The following is a 27,615-nucleotide window of genomic DNA, read 5'->3' as shown; positions in this document are numbered from 1 at the left end:
AAATACAACAGCAGCAGCCAGTGCCTCCCGAGCATCTTCAGAAACCTTCTTTAAACTCCAAAGAGGTTTTTTTTAAAACAATTACTTCTCCTGGTGAATGGATAAAGAATTAAAGATTAAGCAGGGATCAGTGAATCCATTATCTTAGTTAATCAATCCCTGCGAAGACCTGCATTAGCAACTCAAATCTATACAAATGTGCTGGAGGCAGGTGGAAGCCCACATACTCAGCGAGCGAGATACAGAGCCATAATGTGCTGCTGTCTGTCATTAGTCATCCAAATAAGAGATTAGAGTTCAGACTCACAGAGAAATACTGCTCAGCCTCCAGCTGGTCCTGTAACTCCTTCATCTGCCCGTCGGTGTCTTGTCTTTCTCTGTAGTAAAAAACAGAAGTATGATTTAGGACTTGCCCTCCTCTTCATTTAAAGATATGAAGCATGTCGTATGAATGAAATTGAACTGACTTGCGCAGCTCTTGGTTCTGTTTCTCCAGGCTGCGTTTTATGTCCAGGAGGTGATTCGTCTCCTGCTTGAGCTGCTTCTCGGAGGTTCGCAGAGAACTGAGCTGCTGGTTCTGAGCCTTCAGGTCATTCTGAGTCAGACTACGTTTCTGGGTCTCTTGCTCGATCTTCAGCGTCAGGTTCTTCACCTGAAAGAATCCATCAAACACAGAAGGAGCAGAGAATGAGAGAAGCTGGAATGCTGAATAATCTTTTTCTGTTTTATCATTTAATTAAAAAAACAGTTTTCACAGAGGACCCGCACAGAACATCAACACTCCCTCACCTCCTCAGTGAGTCGGTCCTTGTGCCTCCGCAGCTCGTCTAGTTTCTGCAGCGCCTGTTTGTAGTCACAGTCCATCATGCTGCTGTGTTTCTCCAAATCCAGGATTCGGTTCTCCAGCCGCAGTTTGGCTGCTCGCTCCTCCGCCAGCTTCTGCTCCATCTCTGGACGGTCGTCATTTTATCATATCAATACATTATTCCAAGCAAAAGTTATGACAATAAGTGCACATTCTGTAACACAGCATTAAGTGCTGTTTGGTAAAGTCACATGTCCATTTGAGGTGAATCATTTCAGAGTTCACATCTCTTATTTACAACGGTACAAACCAGGATGAACAGACAGTTGGAGTAAAAAAAAAGATTATATGAGAAAACAATTTCCAGCAAAGGGAGGATCTTACCCTTCATTGACTCTGACTTGGCGCCCTCGATAGTCACTTTGATCTTGCTCTTGTCTGCCAGCAGGGCCCTGGTGGCCTTGTGAGAGGCCTCCTCCTGCTCCAGCTCCTGCTGCAGCACCTTCAGCTTGTAGGTCAAGTCGATCTCCTTGTTGCTCATCTCCTGTACGAGGAAAATAAGAGCAGAGATGAAATGATCCTGAGGTTTGAAGGAAGAATGTGTGACATTTATCACATAAATATAACACAAATCAAGTTTATCATGACCGTCTACAACGAGTGAGAAGGGTGAGACCCGCCAGCTATTTTGTTGTTGGAGCCTTGTTTACATCATGTTTACATGGACGGGACGGCCTTAAGTATAAATCTGTTTTAGTCAAGGAATAGAGAGAACATACTCACTGATTATTTGGATGTCACATAAGTGTGTTTAGATCACAGTCATTCTGTGTCAATTTATGTGCAATATGAAGCTTTGAGCTAACCAAAGTGCGCTAACATTAGCATGCTAACACAACAATGCAGACCACAGGCAATTACAGCTTGAGCAAAGGACAATTTTGTTTCTCCTTCGTGCTTGGAGGGGGGGTTGGGAGTGTGTCTCTGGAGGAGAGCGGAGGCTTTAGAATAGAGGAGGTGTGGCCAAACAGAAGTTTGTTTTGGTTTCATGCTGGTGCTCAAGGGCGACATCTACTGGATCAAAAAAATAATAATCACACCTTTTTCTTTAAAGCTTTCTATTTTAAAAATAATTGTTCTACTTTGAGAGCGAGTTTTTAATTTATTAATTTGTACTGTGGAAGGAAAACACTTGACAGAATGATTCAGCTGTTTGATGAAAATGTTTTTTACTGATGTCAGATGAAACAGGACAAAGTACTCTGGCAGAGACTCAGGATGTTTATTTCATCTTTGCAGCTCAAGAATCTGAATTAGCCCCCAAGCAATTCATATGACTAAACAGTTTCTGAGTTTTTAATTAAGAATGAAATGCCTGCAGCTATCTCATGAATATACCAATGGCGTATTTTAATTTTGCTGTAACAAGTTCACTTCTAAAGTTGTTCAGGTGTAGAGCTTGTTTCAGACTCCCCCCCCCCCCCAAAAAAAAAAAAAAAACCAAGAGGTTTAAACATTGAAAAAGAACAGTTTACCTTCTCCATATCTGTATGCTTTTCCTGAAGTTGTCTCTTCTCACTCTCAGCCTTGGACAGAACATGTCTCTGCTGACGGGCCTCCTCCTCCAGGCTAGAGATTCGTCCTGCAAGACAAAAGCACGGGGACTCAAAGACACATAATCCAAATCAAGAAGCTCTGAGGTTTCTCTTTTCTGTTTGTCTTCTAAATATTTCATGCATTAAGTATATTTACCCATGTCTAAACATCAAAATGCACAGATTAAATGCAGCCAGGAAGTGATTCGGTTAAACCTTTCACAAGGTGAACATTTGTCTTTTGAGTGCACATGAAGAGGTCAGAACTAACCCCTCTGCAACAGATTTCAATGTGAGTTGGTATCTGTCTTTGTATTCAGAGTATTCAGGTAATTATTCTTAGCCAGGGTTTTCACACGGTTACAAAAACCCCATTCTGTCCTGATCACCTGTACTTAGTACTTTACAGGAGAATGCAGCTTTGAACTCAATCAATCAATCAATCAATCATTATTTGTGTAGCGCCAATTCATAACAAGTGTTATCTCGCGACGCTACACAAAAGAGCATAATGGGATAATATGCAGGCAGGATTTCTCCTTTGTATTCCTCGCGTTCCGGATGTCCACATTTCCTTGCTGCTGAGGTGGAGGTCGGAGCAGGCCGTGCATGAACAAGGACGGCGATGGTTTAGGGGACGACACAGTCCGATGGTAGCGGTTGGGCATCGGGTGATGGTTGGGACAGCACAGTCTGAGTTCCTCTATGTTCAATGATTTTACTCAAAGATTACAACTTTTCCTTTTGGAAAACTAAGCCAACAAGGCTGTTTGAGTTTATATTCAATACCAAGCAAGCCTTAAAAAAAACTTTCATACAGCCACTGTAGCGTTAAGTCCCACCCCTGATTATGATCAAACAGAATAGCTTAAGGCAAACATTTACATGATCTGAATGCTATTTCTCCAACATCCCAGTACAATCCAGAAAGCAGCTGAGTCACTGACTTGTTAAACAAACGGAGAGACTGAGCAGGTATCTGGAAGTGTGTTTACTGTTTTTGACCTTAGCTCCATTAACACAACCAGATAGAAGCTTTTATAGGACAGTTTAAGTAGTCTGTTGTCCTAATCAGATAACAGTTGATTCATTAGCCATAATGATAACACACTCCCTCGTACACTTAAACACACACATGCTGAAAAACAGCACAGTCAGCAACTGTTGCACCCTGAGCAGCTGGAACAGAGCGAGCAATGGTTTGATTTAAAGTCCTGTCCACAGGAAGAAGAGGATCATTCTTTTATTCTCTATGAATGTGTTTAAGCCTCTTATCTCCTTATATCAGATGTGTTTGTTTTCATTTAGATTCAACCTGACTCGCACACAAACACAGATAGTGTGTTGTTTGCTGAAAGGATTCAGCAGTGAGAGGCCTGAAAGTCTCTTTGCTGTCCTCTGTATTTGTGAAGCACGGTGCTCTGGTGGTACCCTTAGCGGCCCTCTCAAATGTGCTGTGTGGCAGACAGCGGCTGACACAGCACATTTTAATTCAAGGTTTGTAACAGGAATCACGATTAGTTAGTAAAACACTAGTCACTCTATCAGAAATACTTCATGGTGGAATTTGATGACAAATTGGTGGCATGGTTGGACAACAAATGCCTTTTGGAAATAAAATCCCATTTCTGTTTTAGGATCATGTTTAAAAAAAAAAGAAGAATGATTTTCACTTGAACTTGTGCATGCGCATATGGAGCTGCCATCGCTTCCCTGAGCTCCTGAAGTTAACAGAAACATGAGCGCTCTCTTCAGGTAAGAACAAGGTCAACATAACGGTGACATGTAGGACTTTTCTCCCCCCCAAAAAAAGTCTACTCAGTCATCGTTTTCAATGCACATCCTCAAGACAACACAGCCTGCTTTAGGTTTCTCTCAACCGGCGACTTAAAGCAGCAGAAGGAATGATTATTTATTCAAACATCTTAAGTGAGTTGACCAAATAAGAGTGTAGGGCGTGCATCAATCAATTTAGAGGCATTAGAAAAGTCTGGACATGCTGTTTCAACCAGCCATCATATCTGCTCATCAATAAATGCAAACTCTTGTGAACACTTTGTAAATATGTGCATCACCCACCCATCAGGTCGCTGATGGTCTCCGAGCCCTGGCTTTGCTCCCGCCTCTCCGTCTCCAGCGCCGCCTGCATGCTGATGCACTCCTTCTCGAGGCTCAGCTTGCTGCGCTCCAGCAGGCAGCATTTGTCCTGCAGCTCGCGCACGTTGGCCTCCAGCTGCTGCAGCTGCTTGCTGCTGTCCGTCTGCGTTTTACGGAGCCTCGTCGCTGCCTCGGACTCGGCCCGCAGCAGTGTGTTGGCTTCTTCCAGCTGGAGACAAGAAAAACAAACAAACAAACAAACAAAAGAGAAGAATAAGAAGAAGAAAGAATCCAGAATCAGTGTGCAACTTTGGTTTGTTACTCACATTTCCAAACAAGCACTTAATGTTGTAAGAAAATGAAAAGTTTACATATTTCTAAAATATCTGACTCTGTTATTTTTATTATTTAATATGACTTACTAAATTCATCATTTCTGTAAAGGTTTATTTTTGGGGGTGCTGATGGCCTATTGGTTTGGAACGTGCCCTACATGTACGGTGGCTGTGGTCATCCGGACGGGTGGACCAAGGTTCAAGTCTGATCTGTGGATTTATCCCCTCTCTCTCTCTCTCTCTCCCAGATTTCTGACTCTATCCACTCTCCTTTCACTCTAATAATGGGGCATAGGGGGCCCAAACCTTTTACAGAGAGAGGACAGAGAGAGTGGGGTTCATTTCACATGTGTTATCACATGTGTGAAATGAACCAGAGATCGGATTTGAACCCGGACCGCCCCCCTTAGAGGACAATACTGTACATAGGGAGAGCTCACTAACCACTAGGCTACCAGTACCCCCGTATTCATTCATTTTATTTAAATGTGGGTGGCAGTTTATAAACGTGGCACTCAGTGACGGACCTGTTTCTGCAGGTGAATGTTTTTCTCATTGGAAATGTGTGAATTCTGGTTTCTTTTCTTCATGTCGTCCAGCTGATCTCGAAGGCTGTTGACTGCACAACAAGGACAAGAAGGACACAGGACAATGTGTTAAAGTGAGCTCTCTCATTTAGTTAACAACATGGATGATTAAAATCTTCAGAGTTTGAAAATAATAATCTTTGATTGCACCAAACTTCTGATGTAAAGTGTACAACAGCATTTCAGTATCAAGGAGAAGTTTGAGGAACAGAGCAACAGTTTCAAATGCATCAAAGGGAGCCAGTTAACAGACCTAGTGAGCATGTTTGCAAATTATCTAGGAGTGACTTTGTCCATGTGATGGCAGTATTATCCACATTACATCAGTCTGTCTGTTAACGTCTGTAGAAACAGAAAGCTATGAAGCAGAAGGCAATGCTTCACAAGATGCCTTTAAAAAAAAGAAATCTGTGATCAGCAGACAACAGAAAGTGTGTCACTGCATGTGTTGACTTCACAATCTAAGAAAACGATGATCCTTAAACATATCTGCATCTCTTATTAGAGACAAGGAGAGACAAGAAAACATATTTATATTTTCCTTTGTTATTTTGTGTATTGTTTGTATTATATCTTTGCTTTAATACAGTGTATAGCTTCTGTACAGTTTATTTTAAATCACTTAACTGTTACTACAATTTATTATTTTATTTATTTGTACTTTTCTACTCTTTTTTTCTTATAATGCTATTCTATTTTATATATAATTTTAACTTTTTTGTAGAAGGTGACTCAGGGAGAAACACACAAAAATTCCAATGTACCTGTACTGTCCTGTACCTGAGCAAATGGCAATGAACATCTATTCTATTCTATTAGTTCTGTATCAATGTCTCTGCTAGTCAAAAAGAAAAGTAATTTTTGGTTTATTATTTGAAGGTGTGTTTGATGTCACCTTCGTTCTCCAGGCAGCGCTTCCTGTCGGCCTCGCTCTCGGCCTTGCGGTGGCTGTCCAGGCTTTTGTGCTGCAGCAGAGCTTTCTCCCTCTCCAGCTGCCTCAGACTCGACTCCAGACTCTTCCTGCTGCTCACCTAAACCAAACAAAACAATTAATCATCATATTCTTAGTTCAACTTAGGACTACACGGCTGGTTTCACAGTGCTGCATGGCCCTAACCGGCTTTATGGGAAATGATTCCTCGGAATCCAATCGGGGAGCTTAACACCAATCCAACCCCAATAGACATTTTAATATGGCTATTAGAATTCAGCGTGCACTCCAGCTGAAGCTCAATGAATATGACAGATTGACATTCAACCACTTCATGGTCAAGTGACGACTCAGAATATCATTATTTCTGACTTTAATTGTTTGACAGAATTTATTTTTTATTTTTTATTTTTTTTTAAAAGGTGGACGGTCATCCAGGGGGGAGCTGGGACATTGCAGAATCAGATAAAAAAAAAGTCTGATAGTTTTTTATCTGTTTATTTGTTTTAGTTGTATTTATTGAGCTGTGTCTGTAGGTTTTATTTTGTGTGCAAATGTGAGTATGGGTGTGTGTATATATATATATATATATGTGCGTACATGCATATCATAATTTCATTCAGTAATTTTGTCTTTGTTTCAAATTTTATGTATAGTTTTCCTCATCAAGGCAACGGCAATCTGTAAATAGTTTGTATGTTTGAGGATGCTGTCTTAGGTTTCTGTCATTGAAGCTCATGTGTATAAACATCTTGTGTAAAATTTCAATTAAAAAAAGTCTGATAGAACCAAAATAGACGAGATCTCTCTGTCATTATCAGGTGTCTGTGCTGTGGATTCAGTAGTTGGCTGCTGTTTCATGTTGATTTACTCACCTCATCTTCAAGTTCCTTGCAGATTTTGTCTAGCCTGCATGTGGCAGCTCTGCAAAATAAAAACAAAAAATTAAAAGAACTATGAATGTGCAGTTTACTAAGCTCAGGTGTGTCAGTGATCAAACATAAAACACTATGAGGTCATGTCTCTCCTGTACCTGTATTTGTGCTCAATCTCATCTTTGACCTGCTTCTCGTTGTTCATCTGAACCTCCAGGAGGCGCAGTTTCTTCTGCAGTGCTGCCGACTGTGGACAGAAAACAGAAATGTATCTACACAGTGACTAAAAAACAACGTCTGTATTTCTGCTGCTGAAGTTCTCTCATTCAAAACTTTAATGACAAACTCAATCTTGATTTTGTGGTAAAATAAAAGTGGGATCAGTCGAGTTGTTTTCTTCAGTTTCTTTAAATTAACATTCACTTCAGATACAGGTCTCTCTGGAGTTAAAGTAAACATTTAACATTCAGGAGTATTTGATATTCAATCTGCAGTTTAGCATTTCTTTGTCACTTTAGATCAAGATAACAAGCCGTAAAATATAATCTTTTAGTTTACCACCTGATATCATGATGTAAAAATAAACAGTGGCTCATTTAAGTTCAAAGTTTACTTTCCATAGACTCGGTTTATGGAAACCTGTGCTTCTTTGACTCCAGAGAGTATTTTACATCGATGAGAGAGAAACCAAAAATGAGCAGAATCTGAGACTACAACACCAAAACAGAAACACACAAAAGCTGAAATGCTGCACAGAGCTGGTCAAGTTCGGGTCCATCTCTTTCTTTAGTTGGTAGATACAGCTGATCCTCTCACACCTATATGTAGTTATGTGATACAGAGCTTTGATTAGCAAGAATTAAGATGTATAATGTGCATCACTTTAGAGTACTGTTCAATATATATTGACACCAGTGTTGGGCTCGTTACTGACAAAAAGGAATATATTACTCATTACTCTTTTTAAAAGTGATATATTTGCGTTACTTATTACTCCCTGCCAACAGTAATATGTTACACTACTCGTTATATTATTTTTTGTATTAAGCCACACGTTTCATTAGTTCTTTTTCTCTTGTAGCTGTCCACGATTAAAATCCAGTCTTGGTTGTTTTGTATTGTAGGGCTACATCTATCCTCCGCAGCCGCAGAGGGCTCGTTGGTGGGGTTATTTACAGGAGCTTCACGTTGTTGTGCTGTTGTTGTAAGTGCTTCAGGAGGTTTAAGGTCGTGTTTTTTGCAGTAGAAAGAGATCTAGTACAGGGACACAATCTACATCTGACAACGATGTTCTCTTCATCTTTCCTCTCGACATAAACTAAAGTAATGGGAATATTTCCGGCCGCTGAATGTAAACATGAGCGCTTCCATCTTCTAAGCCAACCAGGGTTGCCAGGTCTGTATGACAACAACTGACAAAATAAGCCCAATGGCCAAAAAAAAATAAAACCCCGCAGCAGCACCTAAAATGAAGCCCAATTCAGCAGGAAAACTGCAAACCTGGCAACCATGAAGCTCGCTACCTTCCTGCTTGGCTGACGTGCGCGACGAAATGAATCTGGGGATTGTTGCATTTTAAATCAAAAGTGAGGTAATAACAACAACAGTAAGGTAGTAACGAGTTATTTTTTAGCTGTAATATTATTACTGGAATTTCATTAGTAACTTGTTACACTACTCGTTATTATTAAAAGTAATATTATTACTGTAACGCCTTACTAGTAATGCGTTACTGCCCAACACTGATTGACACATTCTAACTGATAAATTCCACCAGAGGTTTTTCTTTAGTCTCTGTGTGTGTGTGCTTCCCTTGGCTTTGCTGCGTCTCAGCTCTGGCAGTCCAGAAACCCTCTGCAGCAGATACACAAGGCTTCTAATGTTGCCAGAGCACATTTCATTATTATAAGAATAAAACACTCCGTTCCTGACGGTTCAGAACAATGACCTAACGTACGTTTGTTGATGTGTTTAGAAGGGTTTTATACAGCACTATACCACAGTCATGATGTTATCTTGCATTGATTGTGTAAAGACCCGATCAGCTGCTCGGTGCTGCCGTAGAAAACGGACGAGGGGAGCTCACATGTATCTGGTGGAGATTCTGGGTAATACTGTATGGAGATATACTTAAGTTTTTTTTAGATCTTATGGAAGTACACATCACCATATGCACAAAGATGAGTAAAAAAGAGCTCACTATGTTGACTAAATCAGACTCAGAATGAATCTTTGCACGTTGACAACTCATTCATAATCAGTTTTGTCTTTGAGAAACGATATAGTCAACAGAAGATGTAACTTATGTATCAGTAGGTTTTAGTTGTGCAACGGATCAGAAATCTCACTGTTCATGTCTGATCACAGATTTATGACACGGATCGTTTTTCAGACCAACCAAAAAAATCTAACTTTCCCAGTCTTCAGCCAGTCATGAATGTAACTGTGCATTTAAAAGCACGACAAATCACAAGAATAAAGTGCTTTTAAGAAACTAAGAACAGCAGTCTGTGTCATTTCAGTAACATTGATTGTTGTTACCGCCAACTTATTACATCAACAAACACACACTGAGCAGAAATCTTTCTGTGAGAAACAAGTTTGCTTTAATCTAAAAAAGCACTTTATTGTGTCCTAGCTCTGACAATGTTGAACACATAACACATGCACACCTTTCATTAAGCAGAGTGTGTGTGTCTTTCCAGCAGGGCGTGGTGTGTGTGTGTCACACAAACAAGGCAGCGTGCATTCAGGGAATTATATCTTCAGTTTTGGGACCAAACATAGAGCTAACCGGGGTAACATTATGTCTGATTGTTGATACCTGCATGATAAAAGCAGACATGGTCAGACTGAGCAGAGATAACCTGAAGCACTGTTTGATATTAAATAACTCTGTTGCATGAAAGTTTGCACAGGACTCCATGGCTCCTACATTCTGCTCTCCTGTCACAGAGACTTTATATTTTAAACCTGGATAATGTGGCTTTCTTTCTCCACCCATCCTCAGATCACATCAGTGGTGTAGTGCAGGGTATATACACACTTATTTTACAGTACCCACTTCTGATTCACACCATTGATCGACTGACAATACTCAGTAGGTATTTCTGCTAAATTTCAATGATATGAAAATAATTCAATTGCAGCACTTTTCTTTGTCCTTTCATGAATGGGACCCTTTTTTGTTTTTTACTTTTTGATTTGAGTTATTTTACACAACTTACATGCACTTCCTTTGTTGAAATTGTGCACCTTCACTTTTTACAATACATTGTCTGTTTTTTTTAGCAGTATTTCATAGGATGGTGAAGAGATGACTCTGTGTACTCTTTCTCTGATTGGCTTGTACATACTGACAAGAGTAGTCTTACAAGTCACAGTTTATAACAGACCGTTTATCCTCTGCTGGAAAGGTCGTTTAAAAAAAACAAAACTGGATCACCACTGGATCACATGCACTCCAAACCAAAGAGGGTCAATCTGAACAGATCACATATCAACACTGATCCTTGCACCAGTGGCGGTTCTAGACCACTTTAACTGAGTGGGGAAAACTGGGGCCAGTTGTTTTGTCAGAGTGGAACATTAAACCCAGGTGAAAAATAGACAAAGATGATGGCTTTAAAAAATCTATATTATGCCAAATAATAGCACACATCATTAAACACCACAACATAAAATACCATGATTTATATTTGTTTCAGTAACAGTATTGAGTCAAATACTGTGTATGTGTTATTAGGGGGGCTCTTCCTTTTGGATGGGTGGCCACAGGGGGGACCAAACTCCGTGTTACAGGGGCACTGGCCCCTGTTGGCCCCTGCCTAGAACCACAAATATCTATACGTTTCCATATTTTCTTACATCCTTATAGTTTGTGCAGTGAGTTCTGTTTTCAACAAGTGGGACTAGATCTCTGAAAAACCTCAAGATGAAAGGTTTCTTTACAGCAAGAACACAAATTATTAACCCTGAAAGTAAATACAGTATACAGTTTAATACTCCAAATAAATCCTTTTGTTGTCTTACTCCAAAGTAGCAGCAGATTGTTTGGACTGTTTAGTTGAGAGAGAGAGAGATTAGCTTTTAGCTTAACTTCTTACTCCCAAAGCTGCTTAGGTCTCTCAGTTCAGTTAAGAACATTGAAATTCTAACAAAGTACAAATAAATCGTGGGATCAGAGAAGAAATCCCTTTCTGAGTCATTTCCATGCTAATCCTGAATGTTTTACAGAATTAAGCCGGACTGATCGCAATGTCAACAGGCCTGTTTCCGTGTGGTCGTGTAAGCCGACACCTTCTTTATTTGTTTTCGTGGATCGGGACAGAAGGTATTACTGGAGTTGTTAATGGTGCACCTGGCCGTTATTGTGTTTGAGGGTTAAATGACCTACCTCTCCTTTTGAATTCTCATGAGCCACAGAGGTATTGTTGGAAGCAGTAAGTAACCTAAAGAAGGAAATGAACAAAATCAACACAAAGTGAAGAAAACAGCCGAGAACAAATGTGTGATCCAGAATCTGTCCGAAAGAATCAAACAATTAAAGAAGGGAGGAATATCTTACTGGTCTTCTTTGAAGTAGGTAAAGCCAACAAAGGGTAACTGGTTTCCTACAAAGGCCTTCGGTGTTGGGAAGGTTTCCACATCGCCTTTGTCATCTTCAATCTCGTCGAAGTTACTGGTGTCGATGTCGCTGCTCAGCTCAGGGACGACGGGGGCAACAGCTGGGAAAAGAGACAGAAGTGCTGTGTAAATACATCTTGAGCTATACTTTCATAAATAATGTCATATTGCATCGCTTCCTGCTTGTTACATAGTAGTCATACTAACTTTCTCTGATGGTGTCAAAGGTCCACTGGTCGTTCTTGAAGAAAGGGTGTCGCTTGATTTCCTCCACACCGTTTCTGCCCAATCGCACCTCCCTTTAATCATCGAGAGGGAGAAGAGAAATGTTTTTGTTCTACTGTCTAGACTCTATTGTATTATTCTCTGAGATGTCAGCTTTTATGTGAAATGTCTGAACACAGTCCAGGTTCTGTCAGATGAAGACAGGAGGAGGTTACTTTTTCTCATAGTCCACTGCACAGCTCCTACATTGCACCTTTTGTACATTGTGTTTTTTATATTTTACATTTTTAAATTGTATTTTATATATTGTAATATCTTCTTATACTGTATTATTTAAGTTGTTGTTAGTTCTGCTTTATTTCCTTGTTATTTGTTTAGCACCAATACACCAAGTCAAATTCCTTGTATGTGTAAATGTACTTGGCAATAAACCCCGATTCTGATTCTGATTCTGATTCTGATACTTTGTTCACCCAGAAGGTGTTTCAGCTCCCTCAATTTGATCCATTGTAGTTAGAGTTGGCGCTTAACGATTGTTGAAAATAATTGTAATGTAAATGTTTTGCTTGTCACTGTTTGATGTGTACTATATTGTAGTGTATCTGTTCCTTTACTCTTTTTTCATTAAACACACAGTATGTAAAGTCCACCACCAGGGAGCTCTCAATCAAAACAATAACAAAAGATGACGTCGAGGCTGGCGGGGAATCATGGGAGTGAATCACTCTGCTTCTCCCCCGTATTGGTTATTGACCGTTATTGACCGTGGTCAATAGGAACAGGCGAAACCGAGAAGAGAATATGTTTACCGACGATGTATCCTAGTATAATTTACATGTTGTTTTTATCACAGCAGCACGTACAGCAACAGTACGGCCGCTTTCAGGAGCAGCTCCCGCTTCCTTATGCAGCGCTCTTTGACGTAACATTTGGCGTTTCCTTGGCAACGATAAACATTTCGTGTCTGTCATGGCGGCTCATCATGGCAGCTGCCGCGACAAGACACGTCCCGTTACAGCTATAAAATTTATAGTATTTATAGTAATTACAAGTATTTCTCTGGCTTTGATAACTGTTGGAAATATTTGAGGTGATGTAAGTACTCAACAACAAAAAATGATATTACAGGGGTTAAGTTCATTTTTAATTAATTTAGATATTTGAATGTAAACATTGTCATAGAGTTCTACATATTCTACCTTCAACTGCTCCTGTTTGTTATGTTTATCAGTGTCATAATCTACCTTTGTTCTCAGCTCAACAGTATCAGTAGCTACACACACACATGACATGATGTGTCAAACATATTAATACATGTTCTTTTAGAGTCCTGCATCAGGTTATTGGAGTCCCACAATCTGACCCACGACTAACACAGGTCAAGTGATCTATTTCAGTGCTTTGTGTTGTTTAATATAATTTTCAAACAGTTTGACCTATGAGCCAGAATAAATCCCCAGCAAAATAACACGCTGATGACCCTGAATTGTCCCTGACTCTGAGGTTGCCAAGCAGAAAAATAACATTATCCAAAGTCCCCACTTTAAGGTTCTGCCTCTGCTCGTCTGTCAGAACAGCGACAACATACTGTGAATTAATGGGTTAATAATATCGGCTGGTTAATGTGAAAAACATATTGAATTCTCCAGTAAAAAATAATGATTGGATTAATGTGTAGATTAAATCTGAGCGAAATATACTTTGTTTTTCTTTAGTCTAAAAATAAAATAAACCAACCTATTGGAAAACCTCAGTGTGCTGTGCACAGCATCATCATGTTATGTATAAATAAATATATATATATATATATATATATATATATATATATAATGTGTTTATGTTGCAGCACACGTCTGTCACTCGCTCTACCTGTCAGTCAGGAAGGCACAGATGATGTTCTTGGCATCTTTGGAGATGTCCACGTCATCAGGGAAGTTGAGGGAGTTTTTATGGTCCATGATCTTACTGTACGTTCCCACCAGAGAGTCGGCATAGAACGGTGTGTCACCTAGCAGAAATGACAGATTATTATCTGTTTTACAAAGAGCTGGATTATTGGAATCAACTGAGATCATTCCAGAATGTGTTTACAGAGCAAAACATGTGAAAACCATGTCTCATAATGCAAAGATATCATCAGAAAACACCTCATTACATATTCACTTACCGACAAGCATCTCAAAGATGAAGACCCCTACCGACCACCAGTCACACTCCCTTCCATAATAGCCGTCTCCTCCCTGAGATTTCAGCACCTCTGGAGAGATGTAGTCTGGAGTCCCAACTGCTGTATCACAGTGCACCATGCCAGTCTGCAACACAAATCCTCCAGTCAGCATCCTGCATAATGAGCTTTTTATTTTTGGGCATTTTGTACCTTTGATGGAGAGATAGGACAGTGGATAGAGTTGGAAATCAGGGAGAGAGAGAGTGGGGAATGACATGCAGGAAGGGAGCCACAGGTGGGATTTGAACCTGGACCACTCGCTTGGAGGACTACAGCCTCCATGCATGGGGCGCGCGCTCTAACCACTGTGCCACCAGCGCCCCAGCACTAACCGGGTCTGAGCACGGTTACCTCATGTACATAACATCGTAATACACCACATGAATGTCTTCACGTAATCATGAAGTGTGCCTCATTTACAAGACAGGAGGACTCGAGAAAAAAAAAAGGGACTTACGGTCGAGTCTGCGTCCGCACATCACAGAAAAGAGAGAAAGAGAGCATGACAGCTACTTTACTGACTTTGTGTCTTATTTAGAGTCATTAAATCATATACAGCCAAAACACTCCATGATTTCTATATAATGAAGGCTGTCCATGTTGTGTATCTGCGCTTGTGCTCGTGCATGAACATTACCATGCAGAAGCACAACTCTTCCAAGCATTACAGGGCTAAGGAAGTGTACCGGAGCACTCACACTAGTCAAACGAACTGGACTTTATGGGTGAAGTGTTCCTAGGCACGAGCTTGAATTTAATCAGGATTCCAAACATGCCATTGTTAACTGTGCCAGTATGAGACGTGTTTGCACACATTGCAGCGCGTCATGTTTGGTAATCTTTAACACACTTGATCCTGATTCGTCATGTTCAGTGTGAGAATTCAGAATCTCTGCAGACGCACATCGTCCATCAGTCTAAACCTCCATATCAAGAAGATTGATGGAATATAACAGAAGAAGGATTCATAAGAATGATGAATAAATAAAACAGATTCATTTAAATACAGATACAGTAGATGTAAAGTAAAGGTGATTTATTAATTACATAAAGGTCGGTACAGAAATAGAGATTGAAAGATGGTCAAATTGATGGAACGTTTTGAGTAAAGACAGACTGAAAATAGAATAGACAGAGATAGATAAATAGAAATTGAAGGATGATAGCACAGATAGAACAGACAGACAGGTAGGTAGGTAGGTATTTATGTAAGAAGGTGGGCAGGTAGGTAGAAAGAGAGATATTTACATTTACATGTTCTGTCCTCCACTTGAGGGAAAATATTTTCCTTACTGCTTGTTCACAATATACGTTATACATTTCATGCATACATTTGTTTCCAGAACAGTTTAAATATTCAGCCATTCTTTTCCCATAACCATCTCAACATCTACGAGAAACAGACTCCTTTGTCTTTTAGGTCAAAAAAAAGAAGAAGAAAAAAGTAATTCCTCACACACAGTTTGAATGATGGGTTACAACTCACATGGTCCATCTTCATGCATGTTCCAAAGTCGGCCAGCTTAAGGTGTCCAAGTCGGTCGAGCAGCATGTTGTCGGGTTTGACGTCTCGATGGATGAATCCCATGGAGTGAATGGCATCCAGAGCCATCACCACCTCTGCTGTGTAGAACTTGGCCCATTTCTCTGGCACGTCGTAGGTGCTGGTCAGGTTGACCAGGTCGCCTCCTGGCATGTACTCCATCACCATGTAGAGGTAGTGCTCGTCTTGGAAGGCACAGCACAACTGAAACAAACAAGTCCATCGTTTAACTGAAAGATATTTCAGCACGGTAGCTCCAATCTCTCTGCCAAAGCTCAATGTAATTATGAGAAGATGCAAGGTTGTTTGATTAGCCAATGCAATTAAAAAATACATCTTGTTAAAGGTAAAGTTGGTGGTTCTTAAACTTCATACCTGCACAACCCAGGGACTGTTGGCAAAGGCCATGATGTCCCTCTCCTCCCAGAAGAAAGCCGAGTCTGAGCGCTTGATCATCTCAAACTTGCTCAGTAGCTTCATGGCGTAGACCTTCTGAGAGGCTTTATGCCGGACCTGAATGGTGGTGAGAATTAAAAAAAGAAAAAGGAATCTAACATTTATTTTGGCTGAGACAGATTTGGTCTAAATCCCAAAACACAGGTTACACAAAACAAGGTATATCAAGTCTTTAAAGTCTTTATATGTGATTTTAAACACTTAAATATAATATAAATCAAGTATATCCTGTGAAAATAACTCTGTGAGTCATGACTGTCTACAATGGGTGTAACACCCGAGTCCCACTGTCTGTGATGTTTTCAGAGTCCTATCTTCACTTTGTTTACATCGCCCGGACGGCCCGCTGACTCCTCCCCTCGTGTATAAAAGTTGTTTAATTGAGGGACTAGAGAAAAGAAGAATAACATACTGTACTCACTGCTTAACTGTGTTTCTAGATCTTTTTCACATCAGTTTACCGTTCTTATTAATGGGCGATAAAAGACAATTTATACATGTAAAAAAGTTACATATAGAACCTTTAATTATGTTTTTTTATGATGAAGAAGCATGAAAATTAAACAAATTCTCACCAATTGGACTTCCCCAAACGCCCCTCGACCAATCACTTTGACTCTGTCAAAGTCTTCAGACTTCATCTGGAGGTCACGAGTCTGTCGTATAACTTTCTCATCTGAGAATAAAGACAAGAATAAATGTAGACAGAATTTAAACTTGTAAAGAAGACACATGTCTTCATTTCCATTCCTCTTCTTGAACACGGTGACTTACATCTGTTTAAGAAGGTTTCAATGTTTTTGTTCTTGCGTAGTGCGGGGTAGTCCAAGTCTAAGACCAGAGCGTTGATGGAGTCCTACACAGAAAGAAAGAACAATCAATCATCAGTCGTGAGCGCAGAAAAACAGGGATCAAAGTGCAACATCCTCCACACATATTTTCAGGCTTTGGTGCATTGAACTGGAAGAGAAGTGGTGATGGTTATAAACTCCATGATATCAAATTCTCATGAGTGGGCAGGAAAGACATTTACAATATCAGATCAGCAGCACAGCTGTTGTTAATTCAAACAAACTCAGGTACACAACACAGAAACTGCAGAGTGATTTATGGCAACATCAGCAGAAAACATATTATTCAAGGACTGTGGACTTGACGAGGGTGTTAGAGGTAAGAATTGTTCACAGCGCTATCTGGTCTCTACAGTTCATTCAGAAAGGTTTCAGCCTCTTGTAAAGTGGTCATCAGTAAAACAAAACATTATGTGTGACATTATGATGCAGCTATAAACTATGCATTGTTATTATCAGAGAATATTATTTCACAAATTGCACAATCTCACAGCATTTTAAAGTGTTCCAGCTTCTCGTCACTGTTTTCAACAGTACACTACCAGCAGGATGTGAGCGCTACATGTGCAAGTGATGATACATTTTAGCCTTGGAGGAGTGTGCATTGATCATCAAATGTTGGGTCATACTGTCGATCACTGTGGTGCATTGAAACATGACAAGTAGTCAGTGACGAAGCAAGAACTTTGTCTTCTCTAATCATCAGCATTCCTGCCCTGGCAAAACTGGTATTGTAAGACTAATGCTAACATGCACAGCTTCAAGTATCAACATATGTCATCAGTTGTGATTAACTTCAGCATATTAATTCAATGCTAGTCTTGATCCTAGCGCTGGACATACTGCATACATGGTAAAATGGTAAATGGACTTAACTAAATGGAACTAAATGGACAGTCTTAAGTAACTAATCTCATTCATACACATTCACACGCCGCCGCCGAAGCAGCAGGAGCAACTTGGGGTTAAGGGTCTTGCCGAAGGAGATATGGGACGTGTGGCTGCGGGAGCTGGGGATCGAACCCCCGACCATCCAGCCAACTGAGCCACAGTCGCCCCATACAAGAATGCATGGTTTAAACATTGCATATCATACAAGTCACGAGGAAATGTGTTACAGCTAAATAACATTCAACGATATTATCCCTAAACTTCAGTCACAATACGATATTATTGCGATTTTAAATATTTTGCAATATACTGAGAAATTGTGATTTCACTTTTTTAACTGCATATTATTTCCACAACATTAAACTAAATCAAGAATTGTTTAGTCAGTCCCTGTGAGAGGCTGCATGCACCTCACAAACTGAACTGTTGTTATTTCAGTCTAATCAAACTTGACTGAACACAAACATGTATAGATGACTGTAAAATTTCACCTTTTCAGCAATGCAACTTCTTCAAAATGAATTGTGAAAACCCCTGCAGCAATTAAAATAAAAAAAAAGCATATTTGCTATTGCATATTGCTACGATAAAAATATCGATCGATACTTGGCCACCATGAGACGATATAATATTGCGATTCTATGCTGTATCAATTTTTATCCTGACCTCTTAGCAACAGTGTCACTGAAAACATAATCAAAGCGTATCATTTCAGACTCTTGAACAAACCTAACTGCATAAATCAGTTTATATTGTTCATGATGTTTATATTCTGTACATCTTCTCACCACTTCATTGGACATAAACAGTTAAATATCAATGCCACCACACAGAATGTCTGAATCAAAAGTTACAGCTTCGCACTAAAGTTTAATTCAAGTGTTGTGAAGTGGACAGACTTGATAAATAAACAACAAGCAAAGAAAAAGATTCTAAGTACCAGGCGTTGTTTCTGGAGAGAGAGAGAGAGAGAGAGAAAGAGACATAGACAGAGAGAGAGAGACATAGACAGAGAGAGAGAGAGAGAGACAGAGAGAGAGAGAGACATAGACAGAGAGAGAGAGAGACATAGACAGAGAGAGAGAGAGAGAGACATAGACAGAGAGAGAGAGAGAGAGACATAGACAGAGAGAGAGAGACATAGACAGAGAGAGAGAGAGAGAGAGACATAGACAGAGAGAGAGAGAGAGACATAGACAGAGAGAGAGAGAGAGAGAGAGACATAGACAGAGAGAGAGAGAGAGAGAGACATAGACAGAGAGAGAGAGAGAGAGACATAGACAGAGAGAGAGAGAGAGAGAGACATAGACAGAGAGAGAGAGAGAGAGAGACATAGACAGAGAGAGAGAGAGAGAGACATAGACAGAGAGAGAGAGAGAGAGAGACATAGACAGAGAGAGAGAGAGAGACATAGACAGAGAGAGAGAGACATAGACAGAGAGAGAGAGACATAGACAGAGAGAGAGAGACATAGACAGAGAGAGAGAGAGAGAGACATAGACAGAGAGAGAGAGAGAGAGAGACATAGACAGAGAGAGAGAGAGAGACATAGACAGAGAGAGAGACATAGACAGAGAGAGAGAGACATAGACAGAGAGAGAGAGACATAGACAGAGAGAGAGAGAGAGAGAGACATAGACAGAGAGAGAGAGAGACATAGACAGAGAGAGAGAGAGAGAGAGAGAGAGAGAGAGAGAGAGAGACATAGACAGGATGAGTAGTTCTTCTATCAGCTGCAGTCTATTCGACTCACTCAGTGATATTCATCTGCTGCTGAATGATGAACACTCTGTTACTGTGACATCAGTCTGTAAGAGAGAATAAGTCACCTCCAAACAGTACATATGGATGCTTCTAAAAACAGCTTTCACCACAATCATGGTCACTGGATTTCTTCAGAACGCTGCCTAGCAACCTTCTTTTGGGGGGGGGGGGGGGGGGGGGGGGGGGTATGACCAGCTGACAAGAAATGGTATGACAGCTAATGTTATTAATCATCAGATGAGTTTCTAAAAATATCAAATGAATGGAAAAAACGCTTCACATTTCTAAGATTCTGAGCAAATAACGAGTCGGCCCACAGTAAGAAGAAGTATGTCTAAACATTTTGTATCAACCTTAACAAGACATAAGTTGTGAAAAATTGCTCGTCACAATTATCCAGCGGTAATTTAAAACCCAGGGAGAATTTATGCGGACGAGCAGCCGGCTCAGTTATTATTTGTATTTAAAATATTGTCAAATTGACATTTGACATGTATGTTGAATTTACTTTCTGAATTAAAGATATATATATACAGTATATTTAAAATAAAAGTGACTCCCTACCAGAGAACAATAAAGCATGCCTAATGGTTAACATAACCTGCATTTGTTATTGAACTTTTATGATCAAATGTCACTTTAGCTGTGGAGGTTCAAATGACCATTCACAGTGTGTGCAGCCTTCCTGATTTCCCTTTACAATATTCGGTCGGTGTCAGAGCTAAAAATAAATCTCAGGGTCTTGAGTCTTTAAATGTGTCGTTAAAATTGGCCATATTTTCCACTATGTCAACTTCTCGGCACAGCAGCCAAAACAGGAATGGAGGCTGGGAACAGGACTGCAGCTCTTCAGCAGCATGTTAGGTCAACTGAACAGCAGCTGACTGACTGCAGCACTCAGGGATTTTATAATGAGATGTCGTTTGACCGGGGGGCAATGTGGGGAAAGCATTAAATAAGCAAAAGACAGACTGATGCAAAACCCCTAATTGTTACAGTGTGTAAGAGTAAGGAAGTCATCTATCAACTTTTGTCAGACACACATTCCTGAACGGTCAATGAGGAGCCCTTTGAAACAGTGGACCCAGCCTGCAGAGAACACCAGAACCCCACTCTCACCCAGTGGTCTGAACTGGTTTCTGTCTTTTTTCCCTCTCTCTTCTTGTTCCCCTATCTTTATGGCACTAGACAGGATGGCACAGTCTGTTTCACGTTTCCCTCACTTCTAATTCTGTACCAGTTCTCTCATCTCTTTTGTCCCTTTCCTTCTGCTCTCTCTCTCCCTCTTATCTGCCTTTTCCTTCTGCTCTCTCCATCGTTCTTCGCTCGGCTGCAGTCAGCGCGCTGCAGACTCTGTTTCATCATATCAACTTCCCTTTCCTTACCCATTAAAGGACTGACCTCACACAAAACTACTATTTAAGGGAAAAAAAATACACATGCTTTGGGGGGTGGAGAGTGGTTGTACACACATGCACACGCACGAGGATCTCCCTACGAGCATGACAATACAGGAAATGATCCACCACACCCCAGGGCTGGCAGATTATTTCACTGTGTCATGAAGTCAGTCCCTGTGTGCAAGTCATTTCCTCTGAGGCAGCATTCTGCTACTGCTGCTGCTCTGCATTCATCTGACAAAGAATTACAACCATACCAGCTGCAGGTATATTACCATGTGTACAGTGCAGTATATTGTAAGTTTTGACACATGATTAACAGCAAAAATATCACTTATAGTATCAATCTCATACTGTGAGAGAGCTATTCATTACAATCTCCTCATTATTATTATGGTATAAGCTTTGGAAATAAACATCACAGACCTCTGTATTTTTCACAACAAAAATGAAACAATTATTTCATGTTTTCAGGCAGGTCCGCCCAAAGTAATGTCTGGGCCCCTGAAAGGCAGATCATGCCATATAATTATATCAGTGCATGCGTATTGGATCAGTAGCGATAGAGCTAGTCTCATCGCTAACATTCCCATCCTCAGCGTGGATCTGATCAGCATTTTCAGCTGACTGAAAAAAAGTTAGTTAACAAGTGGCAGCTCCTCGTATGCGTAATAAAAGTCCAACATTTCTGATCTAACCTTTAAGTTCGATTGGCCCACCCATGACGTTAACATCACAAAACTAAATGGTTAGCCATTTTAAGAAAGTGAAGGAAAGGGGGTTGTTACATTTTGAAATAGGTAACTATAAACATGATGATTTGTTTCTGTTAGGGTGAGTATTTATTTAGGTGCAAAACTAAATTATTTTATCATTGCTGAAATTTAGGATGAATGATGTTTTTGCTAACCTCATGCAGCTGGGCCTCACTCTGTGTGTGAACATTTTAACTATTGGATGTAGGTAAAATAGCCATGCTTAACATTGTTTTGATGCATTAAGATGAAGCTCAAGCTAACTATCAGCAACCCTCAAATTAATCTGTACCAATTTAGTGATGAAAGAAAAAAGATTTTTTGCGGTTTCTGTTGGTTTCTGGAGAGAGGTGTTGCAAACACAGGTGTTGTGATGAAGATCAAGAGATAGACAGAAACGCTGAAGCTAATATTTACTCTTTGATATTCATGTTTTTTCTCATATCATGCAGGACTAGTTGATACATATTTCAGGCCCATGAAGTCTCAGTGATTCATTGAGTTCAGTTTTAAAGATGCCGTCGTGCGTCAGCTGCATTATTGTGACACCGTGGGTGTCAAGCTACAACGGAAACAAGACAAACTACTGCACAAACCACAGGTGTTGCTTCTTTTTTTTTCTATTCACTTACTCCTTTTTCAAGTTTGAGACATATGTATAATTACTTTAATTCCAAATATCAATTGAAGTCGATAAGCAGGACGAAGGACATGTTGACCTTATGTTGACTATCACTTAAAACTCCATCCCAGTGTGATGCCAAGAGTCAGACTGTAGGTCAGAGACGCATGAGAGGAAGCTGTCACTGTGCATCAATTAGCAGTGATATATGTCAGATAACATTTTCATAACTCTAATAAATCATGTATTTAGTTGCATAAACATTTCATTTTCATAAAGACCTGAGTTCTAATGAGAAATGAACACTTGTGTATTTCTTTAGTATTAGATTTATTGCTGTTATCGTCGTTTCATAGCAACTCACCACAGCAGGCTGAAATCTTTCCAGTGATAGTGAAAATGAGGTTTGATCAATTTGGCTCATTTCTTCTTGAAGAATGAAAACGATCACAACCACCTGCCAGCTGATTTTCAAAAGGAGAACAGGTCAGGTAAACCATGACACCACATCATGCCTCAGGCCTCTCGATGGGTGAACCTATCGGTGCTGCCGTCTATGTGTCTATGTCAGACGATTCAGTCATCGCAGGGCAAACGGTTTGACTGTTTTCAGAGGCAGAACCGCTGCACACAGCTGGAACAGTCACGTGTAAAGCTTTCCTTTCAGAAGGTGTGTTCAGTTTTCTGGCACATGCAACGGCTGAAAGAAATGTCAAAAGATGAAGTCTGTCATGTGGAGAGATTTCAGTTTGATGGACAAAAAAGATTTAAAAATATTCAATCACCAACAGTTGCCATGTGGTATGATTGAGAAAGGACTTGTACAATGCAAAATGGTCAACATGAGAACAATATTTGACAGAATAAGGTGCTTGGTGGTTCGTCTCATGCATTCTAACAGCTTTAAATGTTGTTTAGCTCCTGTTCACTGTCTCTGATTAACATGCTTATTATGAAATACTGTTCACAGACACCCTGTGAATTGTACAGCTCAGGTACCCAATATGTCTGGCAATGATGCTGATGTTCTGAGGTTTTTGATTTCTCATTAGAATAAATAATACAAATGTTAAGTGTACAAAAAAAAAGAAACAGTTGCCGTGTGAAATCCAAAGCCAACCCTCTGTTGCAACGCTCAGACTCACTACAGGCATGAAGCAAACGTTTTATTAACTAACTGGAAGTCTTTGTGACATATTATTCCTTTTTTTGTCATTTCAACAACAGCCCATTACACAAGATGTGGAGGAAGGATAAATACAGAATGCATGTTGCCCTGGTGACGGTGAGAAGCGCCGTCGGTTATGAAGTGAAGAAGTGAAATCATGTTGAATCACAATTGTTTCTTTCTTGAGGGAAAGTCAGCCAAAGAAGCATGTAGAGGAGTCAATGAGGCTGGTTTATTAGCATGTGTTGATGAGACTGATCACCAATAGGACAGCTGATGGAGGATTTCTGAGCTATAAAGAAAATCTACTTTTTATTGTGCACTTCTTGTGTACTGCGCAACATAACAAAGATACAAATAATTTACTTTATTAAACAATATCTGACTATGTTTTACTTTCCCAACAACTTCTAAACAGGTTTAAATTTTACTGTAAAAGCAGGCCAATACAGGCCACAGGCAAATGCATTATAAGTTCTTATAAACATGGATGCCCTGGTCATAGCACGGTCAGTCCTTATTTGGTGCAAGTGATGTCAGGAAACTTCATCCTGACAGCAAGTGAGAAGATTCAGTGCACTCAAGAAGGCTGAATTACTTATTTTTATTTTATTACATAGTCAAATAAACAGCTTGTTTCTCCTGCATGGCTTCATCAGGTTTGTGACAAACAAGGTGACAAACCTGGTGACACCATGTGTGCGAAATGTCTTGTTTGTTTGAGTATGTAATTCAGTGTTTCCCCTAGGTTTACAGCGTTGGGGGGGTGGGGACAAGCCGACATGTCGACACTGCGACACGACGACACAAACACTTGAAGGAATCTTGGTGTTCATGTGTTACTTTTAATGACAGCTGTCCTTTTCTATCGGAAAGGTATCCTTAAATGACTTCTTTCCCTGATTTCCGTTGGCAGGGGCCGCCGCCCCCCCAATATAATGGTAGGGGAAACACTGTAATTAAATTTAAAAAAAAGAAAGTAATTACGCTTTCTTGTGTGTGGTGAATCTTCTCACTGGCTTTCAGCTTTTTATGTTCTGTCAGAAAGTTTTCAAATCAGCATATAAAGTGAAACCTAAATACACGGACTGAAGCCATTTTTCATTATGCACAGCTGGCTGACCCTGAAATCTTCCTGAGTTGCTTGTTCACACGTGCTCCTCACAGCAGGAGATTATCCCTCTTGGAAGGGGGATCTCAGGAGGAAAGATATAAAAATAAAATAAATGATACAAATGAGACGGAAAAAGAAACAGAGCCCGACGCTGTAATAAGCCTATTGCCTTGATATCACTAACATGTGTTGTTCCACACATTCATATCTCAACAAAGGAGCAAAGAAACAGAACACATAATGAGGCAGTTTTATTGCGGTGCAAGTTTGCATCTGTCCTGTTTGTACAGCCTATGATCATGCACCGGTCGCAGGATATAAACCCTGTTTGCTCAAGGTGAATTTTCCTGAATATTTCCTGCTGTGTTCTCACGTCAGCTCACCTCATCTTCATGTAGAACATTTATTTTGGGGCTGGCAGGAAAATTCCAGGTAAAGTCGGAGTGAGGTATTCAGCTGTCTACGTTCACACATGCAGCTCACCCCAAAAAGTTTTCAGGATTTTTGTGCAAGCACCATAAGATTAGCAACATTTCTGATACTACAATACTCTTCACACCACCCGTTTTAAAATGATGCAATCTCTGTTATTTGAACGATCAATAGTTTCAAATCTTCAGTCACATTTTTGACCAAAAGCTGCCACAAGCATAAGAAAGAGATTATTTTCTAAACTGCACAAATACCTTGCCAAAATATATGTACCAAAGCAATCAAAACTATTTTTTGCAATTTAGCCGGTGTATAGGAGTTGCTTGTAATTTTTGGGGTAATTAAAAAAAAAAGTATTGGGTGCCTACTTTTTTGCCTTGGTTTTAGAATGACAAAAGCCCCTGAAGTCCGGAAAAGTAAAAATAAATAAATAAATAAATAAAAAAGTTGTACTTTTTGGGACTTTATGGGCTCCATAGAAACGAGTATTCCTATTGTTTGATTATTTATTAGAATATTATCATGAGCACTCTAGAATCTACAATAGAACTGGTATCAACTCTAGAAGCAAAGTTGTTTTCTTTTTAAATCAGATGAAACATTTGCCTTTGCATTATAAGTTCAATAAAACGTTTTCAGAACAGCACATATTTAAAATCATACACTCTGAAAATCTGTTATCAGCACATATTGACCTGTTGATATTGGTCAGGCTCGACCCTGCAGGTCATTGATAAAAAGCCGCTCAGTGTATTGGAGTTACACAAGACGAGCGGCTGCATGCAGCTCTTCTAATTTGCTTCCATTAGTGTTACTGTTCAATCGACCAACCACACTCCAGAGGACGATTCCCAGCCACTGAGTTGAAGCAATTATAGAAATAAATATTCAATTACTGCCAAGTGTCTGGGGAGGTGTTAAGCTGAAATGACAATTCAGAATTGAATGCATCCGACATCTCTGGACCCGTTTGAGAAAAGCAGAGAGCCTCCTTTCCTTGCCCAGTGTAATGCTTCCCCTATATCAAAGGGAGACAGGATTTTTGTAACAATGAATCTAAATAATTACAATGTGTGATATATAGGAGCACTTCCCTGTTCAGCTTATAGTGACAGGCTTACATTAATGTCTTCCTGTGCTGATACCAGTGTCCAGCTAGGCTTATCAGTATGACTTGTTATATCTATTAGATAGCACTTGAGCATTATCTCTACTTTACTGTGTCCAGCCAATGGGTTTTGGCTGGTTGCTAAGCAACTCCTGCAAAATACAAAGAGTTGAAGGCAGTTGAAGTTTCAGGAAAGCAGCAGGCAGGAGTTTTATAAGCGCTCCATTTCAGTTCACCTCTATTCTTTCTCATTTTATTTACCCAACCTGCTGTCGACATTACAGAGCTGTCAATCTCCCTCTGCCTGCTTCCACTCTTTATCACCCTATAAAAAGCCACGTGGATCCACCAGGACAGGAATGTAAAGATGTTCACTTGAAAAGGGGCGAAACACAGAAAGGAAAAACACAACTATTCCGAGCTCTCAAACATCACAACCTCTCCCTGCTCCATTTGCAGTTATTTCATAAAAAAAAACCCTCTTCCTCCCCTCATACCCATCTCATCACTCGGCATGTGGAACAGAAAACAACACAGCAATGCTCTGGGCTTTAAAAGGATTGAGCAGAAAGTTAATGTTTTGATTGAATTCCAGCCATTTTAAAAATAGTTGTGGGGGATAAACGGTGGGCCGGGCAGAGAGAAGGGACCGTGCCAGGCAGGGCCCCGTAAACTCTCCAAGAAAGATACAACGGCAGGAATCCTGCAGAGGCCCACAAATAGCACGGCTAATGTCTCCGCAGGGAATAACAAGAGCATGTCTTAACTCTTGCATTTGACAGATTTCTGTCCCATGCTCCTGTGCCCTGCACATTTCTTGGCACCCATGCTTTATTATAAAGTATAGTGAGGAATGTGCCAGGGGGGGAAATGCATAGCAAGGCAGGACTTCTTGTACATTAAGTCCTGATGTGTGTTCTGTGTTGTACTCAGCTTTTCTAAATGCTCATGATGTGCTCAGCATTGTGTTATGTTTACAACGAAACAACACTTTTTTATATTCCAACAATTGTGCCAAAAATGTCTCAATCAACAAATAAACAATTAACACGGGTCTTATTTCAATGAGATCATCAGTCAAGAATAATTTAATCACAATTTATTTTCCCAAATAGTCACAAGTGGATTTCTTAAAGACATTGCGTTCAGGGGATACTGTCATGTGTTCTGTTACTCAGAGTGCTGGGTACCTGATTCTCAGTCTTGCC

The 27,615-nt window shown here is 40.1% G+C and overlaps 1 protein-coding gene across 1 annotated transcript in view; it reads right to left on the bottom strand.

Moving 5' to 3' along the window:
- rock2a (rho-associated, coiled-coil containing protein kinase 2a) overlaps positions 1–27,615 on the bottom strand; it is a 50,137-nt gene that overhangs the window by 9,945 nt on the left and 12,577 nt on the right. Inside the window, exons 2-20 of the mRNA XM_061063551.1 lie at positions 17,077–17,158; positions 16,878–16,978; positions 16,222–16,359; positions 15,790–16,050; positions 14,244–14,388; positions 13,946–14,084; positions 12,059–12,150; positions 11,793–11,952; positions 11,622–11,676; positions 7,384–7,472; positions 7,226–7,274; positions 6,315–6,450; positions 5,360–5,451; positions 4,480–4,726; positions 2,341–2,447; positions 1,190–1,349; positions 790–950; positions 468–652; positions 308–377 (exon numbers count right to left, since the gene is read on the bottom strand). Of these exons, the coding sequence (XP_060919534.1) occupies positions 308–377; positions 468–652; positions 790–950; positions 1,190–1,349; positions 2,341–2,447; positions 4,480–4,726; positions 5,360–5,451; positions 6,315–6,450; positions 7,226–7,274; positions 7,384–7,472; positions 11,622–11,676; positions 11,793–11,952; positions 12,059–12,150; positions 13,946–14,084; positions 14,244–14,388; positions 15,790–16,050; positions 16,222–16,359; positions 16,878–16,978; positions 17,077–17,158 (2,469 nt within the window). The remainder of the gene's footprint in view (positions 1–307; positions 378–467; positions 653–789; positions 951–1,189; positions 1,350–2,340; positions 2,448–4,479; positions 4,727–5,359; positions 5,452–6,314; positions 6,451–7,225; positions 7,275–7,383; positions 7,473–11,621; positions 11,677–11,792; positions 11,953–12,058; positions 12,151–13,945; positions 14,085–14,243; positions 14,389–15,789; positions 16,051–16,221; positions 16,360–16,877; positions 16,979–17,076; positions 17,159–27,615) is intronic.

Source organism: Labrus mixtus, chromosome 18 (genome assembly GCF_963584025.1).
Source record: "Labrus mixtus chromosome 18, fLabMix1.1, whole genome shotgun sequence".
Taxonomy (NCBI): domain Eukaryota; kingdom Metazoa; phylum Chordata; class Actinopteri; order Labriformes; family Labridae; genus Labrus; species Labrus mixtus.
The sequence above is the reverse complement of the archived record's forward strand: the minus strand, read 5'-3'. Positions and strand labels throughout refer to the sequence as shown.